At 28.9% G+C, this 12,096-nt stretch overlaps 1 protein-coding gene across 1 annotated transcript; it reads left to right on the forward strand.

Moving 5' to 3' along the window:
* The first annotated feature begins 5,931 nt into the window (after positions 1–5,931).
* Positions 5,932–7,600, forward strand: DGL (alpha/beta-Hydrolases superfamily protein). The gene has a single exon (XM_028073769.2). It carries the CDS (start codon positions 5,980–5,982, stop codon positions 7,447–7,449), a length of 1,470 nt encoding a protein of 489 aa, XP_027929570.1. The 5' UTR covers positions 5,932–5,979; the 3' UTR covers positions 7,450–7,600.
* Positions 7,601–12,096: the final 4,496 nt, after the last annotated feature.

Here is a 12,096-nt window from a genome sequence, read left to right on the forward strand (position 1 = left end):
AACCAATTTACAAACCAATTATATTTTTAATCATAATAATAGTGATTATTTTAGTAATCATTAATTTTTTATTTTTTTAATTATGATCTAAATTGGTCACTGTAGTAATCAACAATTTTGGATGACTAAAATTGGTTGTTAACAATAAATTATATTGTTGTGCTAGATCTATTCATTACACAATTTTGTGTTAACAATTTGGGTTACACATGTATACGATAAATAATTAAATATATTATGGTCATCATATTTCATTAGATAATTTATTAAAGTGATTTGATTATATATTTGTCATGAACATATTAACTAGATACCCACAATATTTTAATTTGATGAAATAGACAAATTAGGAATATTGATATACATTATAAAAAAATAGAATTATTAATAAATAAAATCTATACATCATTTCGTTGGTAAAATATAACTTGGGGAAAAATGATTAATTTTTTTTTACAATTTTTTTTATAAATTCCATTAATAAATCCTATCAATAATTATCTATTCGTAATAAAAAATTTAAAATTGTCGCTAAAATTGATAACTTTGTTTTTTTCAGTAAAATTTGACGGCAATTACGAATTTCTTGTGATTGTAGGCTCTCTAAGATGAGAGGAAAGGAGAATGTTCTCTTTATGTATAATAAATGTAGGGTTGAGAGAAAGGGAGTATATAAAAAAATGTAGGGTTGATGAATATAAACTTTTGCTTGTTATGAAGTACTCCAAGTTTTTTTTTTATATGAATTTTTTTTCGTTAAAAACAAGAAAAGGCCGTGTCAATAAAATCACGCTAATTAGAATCGGTATACGGCATTGATTAGGATGTTATTCCATGAATGAAGAAATAATTTTTTTTTTTAAATTATAGTGTCAGTCACATTTATACAAATTAAAATTATTGATAAGAAATTTCATTTTATATTGGATAAGAAACCTAAACTAAATAAAATTTAAAATAAAACACATTAATATCAAATTGGTAGAAATCAATTGATTTAATAAAAAAACAACTTAAAAGTAAGTTACGTCAACTAATTTTCATAATTCTATAGTTTATTTTAAATGTAACGCAAATTTAACATCAACTTTTCTTACATCAACGTAGATTTTTTATTAATGCAAAATGTCTATTTCTTTTAGTTTCACATATACGGAGTTATATAAAATTGTGTTATGCATAACATGGCAATAAAGAAATAGATTAAAATGTATAAGAAGAAACAATAAATATTATAAATTACCCCTAAAAAAATAGAGAAAATTTATGAGTGAGTTTTGCGATGTATTTTTTTAGTGAATATTCTATGCTTATGCCGAATCAAATGTTATAAGGCAAGTTTTTATTCGTGCCTAGTTAACTTCAAGCACATTAAAAATTGACAAGTTCCTCAACAAATTTAGCAGCCTGTTCAACAGTTTACAAAGCATTATTTAACATCAATGCTTTATATATAGTTTTCATAGATTTGTCAATGTGATAACTCTCGAATGAATTTAGTAATAGAGTTTTTAATACTTTATATGACGTCTTAATTTTAATTTGCATTGTCGCAAATCTAAAAAAAATAGAAAATGGTCAATGATAGGATTCACATGGATTCAGCATGTTCATTTTTTTAAATAAATTGTATCTTATTATATTTCAAACAGATATTAAAGAAATATATAAAAAATATGATAAATTAGAATAATACCATGTTTGGGAAGAGTACATTGTTAATAACTACAAATAACATCATATATGGAAAGTCTACTGGTTGACTTTTTATAAAACGAATTAAAACTCTTACCTTAAAAAGAAACCTTTAAATATATGTTAAGTAAAACACAGAATTTGGATAACATCGGTTACAGAACATCACAAGTACTTGAACAAACACTTGTTCGAAGCTAATCTCTTGTTTATAATTATAATTATAATGTCCTTAATTTTTTCCAAAAAACAAGGTGTTACTACCCCTGATTTAAATTTGAATCTAATTAAAAATATTAAAAACTCTTTATAACGTGTCAAACAAATGTACAAACATAACTTGCAAGCAATTTAATTCAACATCAGTACTTCATTATTCTATCATTTAAAAACTAAAATTACGTATTATTATAACTAAGAAGAGCTACTTTTTTCTCAAATTATGATATCATTATGTTTACGTGTGAAAGTGTTTATGTGGAGTATAACTTATCTTATATTTCTTCTAGCAATCATCCATATTATAATTTTCCAACCCTCTTCTGGTCTTTATCTATCCACAGTTTATGGACCAGCTGCAAAATTAATGTGAGTCTTCACTTCTGGATATGTACATTTTAGAAGCATGTATTCCTGAAAATGGTTTCACACAATTCATTTACTTACTTATGACTCGTACTATTTTCAACTGATGCATCATTTCCATCACAACTTTCTTAAGTTGAATCATGTATATTTCATATTTCAAGTGTGAAACAAGAAATTATTAATGGTCTATAGTGAAAGATACAGTTAAGAACAATTAAAAATGGCAAAAATATTTGTATTCGGATATTCATAAGTAAAATTTATAACCGATTCAAAATTTATATATTTACTGAATATTTATAGAGTAATGAGTATGAATATTTAATTATCCATTTTTTATGGGACAAATATAAATATTATAGTATTCAAAACACAGGTACTTGTAAAGTAATGAATACGAATATTTAATTATCTTTTTTTATAGGAGGAGTATAGATATCATAGTATTTGAATTATGGATATCTGATATTAGTTTATAATCATTTTTTTTTATAATTTTTTTCTTGGATAATAATTATTATTGAGTTTTATTTTAGTATTTTTTTAAATCAAGTGATAAAAATAGAATTATTAGTAAAGAAATATTAATTATTAAAGAAAGGTTTAAAATTTGACTTTATTTAAACCTATAAAATTGAAGTTATTTTTAAAAATATCAATTTTTAAAGATTTATATTTTGGTCATTTAAATTTGCATTAATTTTTAATTATAAAATAAAATTTACATTAATTTATATACCTCGTCTAATCCGGAATTTTATCCGGAATTCAAACCATTAGAAGTTAGTGCATATGAACATTGATAAAGGTGGTTGATGGAAGTGTGTGTGAAGCATCAAGATGATGAATGAATGATACGTAGCAATGGAGAGAGAGAAGCACGTATGTTACGGTCATAAGTGTGTGCGTGTACGTGTACGTGTGCGTTGTGTGTGAGATTGTACGTGTTGAAAGTCCATTCATTCCATTGTACGTGTGTGCTTCACTTTCTCTGTTCCCATTACTCACTAACCCAATTATAATCAACTCTGCGTCAAACAACAACTGCCACTCCTCACTAATTACCCAATACTTCAGCCCCACATAAATAAATTGTCGGCGCTTCAATATTCATCTCTTACCCCCTCTTCTTTCTACTATTTCCAATTGCCCCCCTTCTTGATTATAAAAATACTTCGTAAATGATTCGTAATTGGAATAATAACTTTATAAGACCCCATCTGCAACGTTCAACATTTTCAACAATTTATGGGCTGCTGCTGCTGCTGCATGTACTTTTTGTGCTCTGTTCAATATTTACTCTTGGGATAAAAAAAACAACAACCTCATTTATTCTTAATTTAATATAAAAAAATTAATTCTTATATAATCGCGACCTTTCTAGATTACGAACAGTGTGATAACGGGGTTATTTTTAAATATGAAAACTTCAAGATAAGAAGTTTAAATCTGATATAATACAGGCCTAGAAAGTTCAACAGATGTAATTGATAAATAATTGAACTATTGTTGTTAGCTGAACAAAATTTGACTCTTATCGTGTGAATTGCACTCTTCAAGGATATTAATTTTCAACCCTGTTAAAGGAATATATTTTTGAAAATTGTATTATTATTGTAAGTAAAGATGCACCATGTCACAATACTGTACTCAATATCAGAAACAATTTGACTTATTTACCTTATACATGTCTCTCTTTTTCTTTAAGTCTTTGTAGTCTTACTTTTTTAAATAACTGACACAACTTTAAAGTTTTTTTAAAGGTTTTGTTTATGTACATAGAACAGGTTTTTAATTAACTACAAATTTATCTATAAATTAAATAAGTTCAAACTTTATATCTAAATAAACAACAAGAAACTTTAAATCCTTTAAAATAGTTCACATTAATCATACCAGAAAATTTATAAGAAGTGTAATACATTATTAATGTAGGTTGGGAATCCAAACTTAAATCAAAGTCCCACATTAAATAAAAATAAAGAGGTTGAGTACATGTAAGAATAAAAAGTCATAAAATTATTGTCATCAAGTTTTCAATTAAGAATGGTATTAATATTTTATATGTATGTTGAACTCATGTTTCATTGGTATTATATATTTATGACTGATTGTTTCCGAACACAATTATGTTTTGCATTTATTTAAATAGGTCACTCTATTATCTTCTTTTAATAACTCAAAATATAGATTTCCAATTACATAAACATTTGATGAAATGAATAAGCTCAATCTAACATTGACTTTATATGCAATTTTATTCATATATAGTCTACAATACAATTGATTCCAAAGAAGACTATTGTATACAAGAAACAAAAGTTCCTAACCCTAGCTCCCATTTCATTTAACCCAAATTCCCACTGGAAATTAACTCTTCAGGAAACTCTTTGGTAGTAGAAAATTAATATGTAGTTGAGCAGCACACTGCTGCCATAACCTTTTGTCACCTGAAAATAAATAACACTTTTCTTATTAAGAAAGAGATAAATTTATAATGATTAAACACAACTAACAATATTTATTTCTTTCCCTTTTTCCTTATAATAAATAAGGTGTCATAATTATAGAGATTGGGCTTAGGACCATCAATTACCATGAACATTAGAGATAACAAGAGTGCCACGCAGCCTAAAACTAAATATAGGTATACGTGCTGAAAATGAATATTTATTAATATTAATTTCGCCTAATTTTGTAGCTATTCTCACTTCCACATCAATATCACATATTTATATATACTCGTTAAAGAAATATATTTATACAATTGTTATACTAAGTTTTTAAATATAATTTAAAACCATTTAAAGTTTATTTATATCTTATCTTATTTCTATTTTAACGAGTGTGTGAAAATGAGAGATGTTAGTTTAAGTCAATTAAAAAAAAAAAAAACCTCCAAGCTGTAACTACATGTCCTTATATGTTTGCACGTAAAACCAAATAACAAAGTATTGACTCTCGGAGAAAACAAAAATTAACGATTCGATGACACGGCAAATTTACTTGACGCAACACTTTTTTTTTTTAAATCTGTGAAAAGCGAATTTTCTGTGGGTTTTATAAAATTTTACAAAATATTTGAAGGAAAAATTACAGAAAATACGAAAAATAAAAATTAAGTATATTAGTAATACGAGGTAATAGATGAATAGAAAAAAAATAATAAATATGTAGAAGAAAGTCAAGGATCTATACGTGAAATATGAATATGGATACAGCTGCATTGGATATCGGTTTCATTGAATTACTACAGAAATAATTTTCTATATTTTTGTTCACTCGTGGCAGAGGAATGAAACTGTTTCTTTGGCATATAGAGTTGAAGTCAACCTCAATCAAGGGAAAAAAATATATAGGGTCCACTTGATCATGTTCATCATTAATTAAAGCATTCTCTTGTTCTTCACTCCACTCACCCAGCCGCAACAGAAAAAAAAAAAAAAAAAAAAACCCGACCCAGCTCGTGGCATAATTTCCAACCGACCACATAAACAAAAAAAACTAATCGAAAAATAGGATTTTGAAGTTCTCGGTCAAATCCTCGCCTAACATGCTTTTTTGGTCTCCTTTCACGCACAATTCCCTTCTCCACTTCATATAAAACTACACTGTGTGTCTCTCCTTTCATTCACGAACAACCCTCTCTCTCCCTCACTGCTTCAAATTCTTCTTCATCTTCTTCTTTGTTTTTCTATGGCTTCTGTCACTCACCCACCCACCACACCCAACACCGACCAAATCACATTCTCCCGAACCTTTCACCCCACAAAGTCTCATCCTTTCGGCCAGGTTTCACTTCCCACCAGAAAAAACCACTTGTCTCCTCTAAACCACTCAATCGTTATTTCTGGTTCCGCCCTAGGAATCACCGCCGCCAACAACGTTAATAATAATGTTTCCAACATCACTGCAAGACCCTCGCTTGCCAATTTTTGGAGAGAGGTTCAAGGGTGCAACAACTGGGAAAACCTCTTGGACCCCTTGCACCCTCTTCTCCGGCAAGAGATCATTCGCTACGGCGAGTTCGTAACCGCCTCTTACAAAGCCTTCGACCTCGACCCCACCTCCAAACGCTACTTGAACTGCAAGTTCGGGAAGAAGAGAATGTTGAGCGAGGTGGGAATGTCCAACTCCGGTTACGAAGTCACCAAGTACATCTACGCCACACCCGACATAAACCTTCCCAACATGTCGAACCCTTCGTTTTCCTCGTCCTCTGGTCGGTGGATTGGTTACGTGGCTGTGTCTTCGGATGAAGCAGTGAAGAGACTTGGGAGGAGAGACATACTGATAACTTTTCGAGGAACTGTTACGAATCAAGAATGGATTTCAAACCTGATGAGTTCCTTGAGACCCGCCATGCTTGATCCTTATAATCCCCTACCCGAAGTGAAGGTGGAGTCAGGGTTTCTCTCTCTTTACACCTCCGATGAAAGCTCTTCAAAGTTTGGACTCGAGAGTTGCAGAGAACAGCTTCTCTCTGAGGTGTCGAGGTTGATGAACAAGTACAGAGGGGAGAACGAGAGGCTGAGCATATCCTTGGCTGGTCACAGCATGGGGAGTGCCCTGGCCATTTTGCTCGCCTACGACATAGCGGAGCTTGGATTGAACAAAAAAAAAAGCAACAAAAAAACCGCCACTGAGGTGGTTCCAGTGACAGTGTTCTCCTTTGGGGGACCAAGAGTCGGAAACTCGGAATTCAAAAACCGGTGCGAGGAGTTGGGTGTGAAGGTGCTGAGAATAGCGAACGTGAACGACCCCATCACGAAACTACCGGGTGTGGTGTTCAACGAGAATTTTAGGGTTTTGTTGGGAGGGAAATACGAGTTCCCTTGGAGTTGCTCGTGTTATGCACATGTGGGGGTTGAACTAATGCTTGACTTCTTCAACGTGCAAAACCCTTCCTGTGTTCACGATTTGGACACTTATATCGGCCTTCTCAGGCGTCCAAAGAACGATGAAGTGCTGAAGCAGCAATTTGATGGAGTGAACTCTTTGTTGGAGAAGGCGAGAGAGTTTCTCTCTGGCTCGCAAACCATGAAAATTTTACCCGGTGTGGTAACTGCATGTAACTACCATGATCTTCTGAATTCAGTTTCAAGAGACATAGTGTGTTCTTGGAGCGATGAATTGCTTTTTGGCCTGGTTCTTTTGTTGTTGTAAGTAGAAGTAATGAAACTAGGTAATTAGTTAACATGCTGTTGTAGAAGTAGCTAGCTAGAAATTGTCACATGAAGATTGAAGACGGCTAGGTATCTCTCTCTGAATATATATGTATGTAAATCCTTGTAAATTCATGGAGCTTTCAAATCCTTGTTCCTCTAACTTGCACGTACATAGTTTATAACATAATCATCTTCGCCATATTTGTTCTACACTGAGTTTTCAGCAACTGAACTCTGTGCAGTTCACTCAATTTTTGTCTTCTCCTAACAATCTTTCTCACAAACAAGCAGAAGTAGGAACGGGGAGGGAGATACAGTACTGATGAGACCTTTAACCCAATTACATAAAGCATTAACATCACTCTCAACCTAAAACCTTAAGATAACGGGTTTATGAATCTTTGTCTTTGTATAATACTGTACTTTTTCATTTCTAATTAATGTGAACTTTTTCGTTTCTAATCAATGTAAAACTTAGACCGAAACTTGAATTACTGTCCGTAGGGCATCATATAATAATGGATGAAGTTTTCCGAAGTTAATTTTTCTTGCCAAAATTACAGTAGGTTAATAAAAAACAAATGAATTTGATTCCTTAATGAAATTTTCTGTGTTACTTCAAAATACATGGATGACAACACTAAGAATTATACGTGTTATTTTTTTATCGTGATTTCAAAATACATTGACGATGACACTAAAATTTACAGAACAGATGATAACACTAAAAGTTCCACCAGTAGAAAATAGATACTCCAAACAAGAAAAAAAAAAATATAATGATAATCTCTTGCCCCACTTAGCCACTTTCGCTCTTTGTAAGGATGATTAGACACCAAATAATTTCAAACACCACAACACAATATCATAATTTTACAACTGTAATTGAGATTGTGTCATGTAAAGTTACTTGTCTTTCCATTGTTCTATGCTTTTTTTGCTTTTTCATGCACTTTTTCTTAATTACTTCCAGTAACTTTAATTTATTTTTATTTTTTCAGTTTTGACCCAGAAGTTATTCGTCTCAATCTGAACTTCGTACTTACTCACATCACATGTTTCATGTCAAATGACTTTCATGCGAACATGTTTTCTAGATGGAAAACTACTCCTTCGATCTGCACCCTAAAGGCTTGAGCTTTTTGACACATTTCGTAATCAATTATGATATTGTGAGACTCTTTTTATTTAATTACTCTTTCCGTCTTTCTTTCCTTTTCAGTTTTATCATTCATCACATCTATTCTTCTTTTCATTTCATTTCTATCCCAAATAAAAATAAATATATATACTAAGAATACTTTTAATAAGAGTAAAAAATAATAATAATATTCTAGCGTAGATCCTACTAGCATGTGTGTTTTATTTTAAAGAATTTCTTAAAGAAGTAACCTTTTTCAGTTTTAAGTAATTTATATTTGTGAAATATTCATTAAAATATTTTTTTTTTACTTGTAAGAAACTCGTAACTAGAAAAGATTAGGAAGTAAGCAATTAGAATGTGGTAAGATAAAATATTCAAAAGAACATGAACTAATTAGGGTGTATGCACCTTGACTGTAGAGAAAGAAAAACTACGAAAGGGATATGAAGATTGATTTAACAAGAAAGAGAGAAATTAAAAGAATGATGTTGAAAAGGTGGATAAACAAAAAGGAGTGTGAGAACATCAAAATTATCTTGTAAAATGTGAAAATACATGAGAAATAAAAAGTGGAAAAGTAAAAGTTTTTACACCCCTTTTTTTCCTTATCCTTTTAATGTATATCAAATCACCAAGCAAATTAAGAGGGACATAGAAAAAGCAAAAATGTCATATAAAAAATAAATTATGTGATAAAAAAATTAGAAAGAAAAATATAATGGGGTAGGGTTTTATAAGAAAAAAAGAGCCAATAAACATGACGAGTGTAAAAGATACCGAATACTAATTATACTTGCTGAAAAACTTTTAATAACTATTTTTTTACTGTTTATTTGATAGAAAGCTTAATAATATAAGTCATTATCTGTCTACCTTTCGTCCTCGCAGTGTGTTTTGAATTTTTTTTCAAATTATTGCAGCCATAAACGTCAAATGTTATGACTTAAAATGTTTAGTAATAGTTTTACTTATTTTTTTTATAAACAACTGTATTTTAAAACATATCCTGGAGTGTATATAAAAAAATGATAAAATTGAAACTAACATTTCTTCTTCATCTTGTTTATCATCAACATTAATGAGGGGGAAGAAGGGTACAAACTAACCCACCACCATTCAACATTTTACGGACCAATGCATGATAGAATGAAGGAATTCATGAATAAAGATTAGAAATGATTTAAAATGATTTATTGGGAGTTTGATTTTGGTGCATTTAAAGAAGCATACGGAAGGTGGTATAGTTTGAATGTTGTACGTCTGGTTACATGTGGCAGCAGCAATGTCACAGTCCAGCAATGGACGGTTACACGACCACAGTTGATTGTTTGACAAACTATTTGTCGAAAAAAACATGCTTGTTTGCATGTTGGGAAGAGCCAACGAAAATGAGATAAAAGCCACTAAATTTGAAAATTAGATTGCTCAACATTTCTGGGCAAGATTGGTCGGAAAATAGCTATGCATTTTCCATGCAGGGTATTGCTCCAACATGCGTAGATTATGTACTTGAGAAAAATGTTTAGTGGGGTAAAACTCAGAAATATTAGAATTGCCGGGTACGATGGGGTTATTCTTTGAGCCAGACACTTTTGGTTCTTTTTCCGATACTTCTGTGTGCAAAAATATAGAGCCGACAAATAGATATGAATATATATACTATTAGAATTTTTATTATGATATTGAGATGGATGAACATATACATATCCGTTCTTCTTACTTTTATTTATATATATATATAGTATTTATTTAAATTATTAAAATTATTATTATTTATTAGATAATTTAATATTTTTTTTCTTTACAAAATTTAATATTTAAAAGGTATTTTTTCTCTTCTCATAACTTTGATTATGATTTTTTTCATTTTTTGTATTATGTATTATATGATGTATTATAACTTTAGTGAATAAAATAGAATTTAAGTTTTGTATTTGATTATTTTCAACCTTTTTAATATTTTCATTTATTGTTTATTTATCTTTTTATAAAAAAGTTTGATTCTCAGTTTTGAATTCGCATAAGTCATTCATTTATAAGATAATATAAAATTTTCTTTTCTTTTATTTTTTATTCTCTCTTGTACTTAACTTTTGTTTTATTTAAAAATATTTTGTTTTGTTGAAACAACTCTTGTTATTTCTTAACATTTTGACTATTTTGATATTTGAAAAATTTTATCGGACCTTCAAGGTATTTTTTATCTTCTTATATCGTTAATTATATATCTTTTTTTGTTTGTGCAATTTTATTCATCGAATTGTTTTATCTTTTTATTTTTTTAATATTTTTATTTGTGTTTTTATTATGTAGAATATTGTTTTGATGAATTTTATATAACTATTTATATTTTCTAATTCTTTTTTGTGAGTGTAATTTCACCATCACAATTGCATAAAGATTCCTATAATATAAGAAATTGTTGTTATTGTCATAAATTTTGTTTACACCATTCAACATATAGATTGAAGTTGAAAAAATGAAAAATGTATGTCTAAATTATTATTGGTTTAATATTTTTTCTCTACATGGTTCGTTCCATATAATATTTATCGATGCATAAGAGAGGATATTACTAAAGAGGCATTTAAAATATTTTTAGTGTTGAATATTTGTATTTTTTTATAAATTGTTTTTTAACTTTATCAACTTTGTTTCATTCATGTTTACAAAATTTATATATTTTTTGGTTGTTAAAATTTATTTATGTTAATTGTGAAATACTTTATTAATTCTTTCACTTTTATACAATTGTTATTTTTGTATTCTCACTTATAATTATTATTATTATAATTTCTTTATAAATATTTGACAGCATTGAAGATATGAGAATGTATTTTTTGTATTAAATATTTGATAATGTTATTTTTTTTTTCTATGCAATTTTTAGTTTTTCATAAAAAATGTTTGACATTAAAATAGTAAAAAAACGGATATAGACACATATATAAGAATAAGACTAAGGGTGAGACAAAAATATAAATATAGATATGAAGATAAAAATGAATTTTTACCTTTAGAATATACATGGAATAATAAAACTCGTGACTTCTTGTTATAATTCATTGTATATTTACATATTTATATATTTTTTAATTATAGTCACTCCAACGAATACAATAAAAAAATGAAAATACAATCTTAAACTTGAACCTTTTTACTTGAATAGTCATTCCAACGAATATAAAAAAAATGTAAATAATTTTCAATCTTAAACTCGAAAATAACACTGCAATTAAGAAAAAAAAAAACAGATTCAAAAAATCTAAAACAGTTTCAGCTTTTAATTAATTTTTTAGTTCTGATTTAGAGTCATTAAATATTAAACACTTTCAATTGTGTTAATATTAACCTTGTTTTCTCCCCTTAAACTTAACCATTCTTCCATAAATGTTGCATGTCTTGTGTTATATATACTCTGTTACTCTTCCTACAAAATTATAAGCATAAACTAAAATATATTAATTATATTTTCTTTTCCACACACATCGCTTATATATC

This window comes from Vigna unguiculata, chromosome 5 (assembly GCF_037176805.1).
Source record: "Vigna unguiculata cultivar grain cowpea cultivar isolate G323 ecotype 2 chromosome 5, ASM3717680v1, whole genome shotgun sequence".
In the NCBI taxonomy this organism is placed as follows: Eukaryota; Viridiplantae; Streptophyta; class Magnoliopsida; order Fabales; family Fabaceae; genus Vigna; species Vigna unguiculata.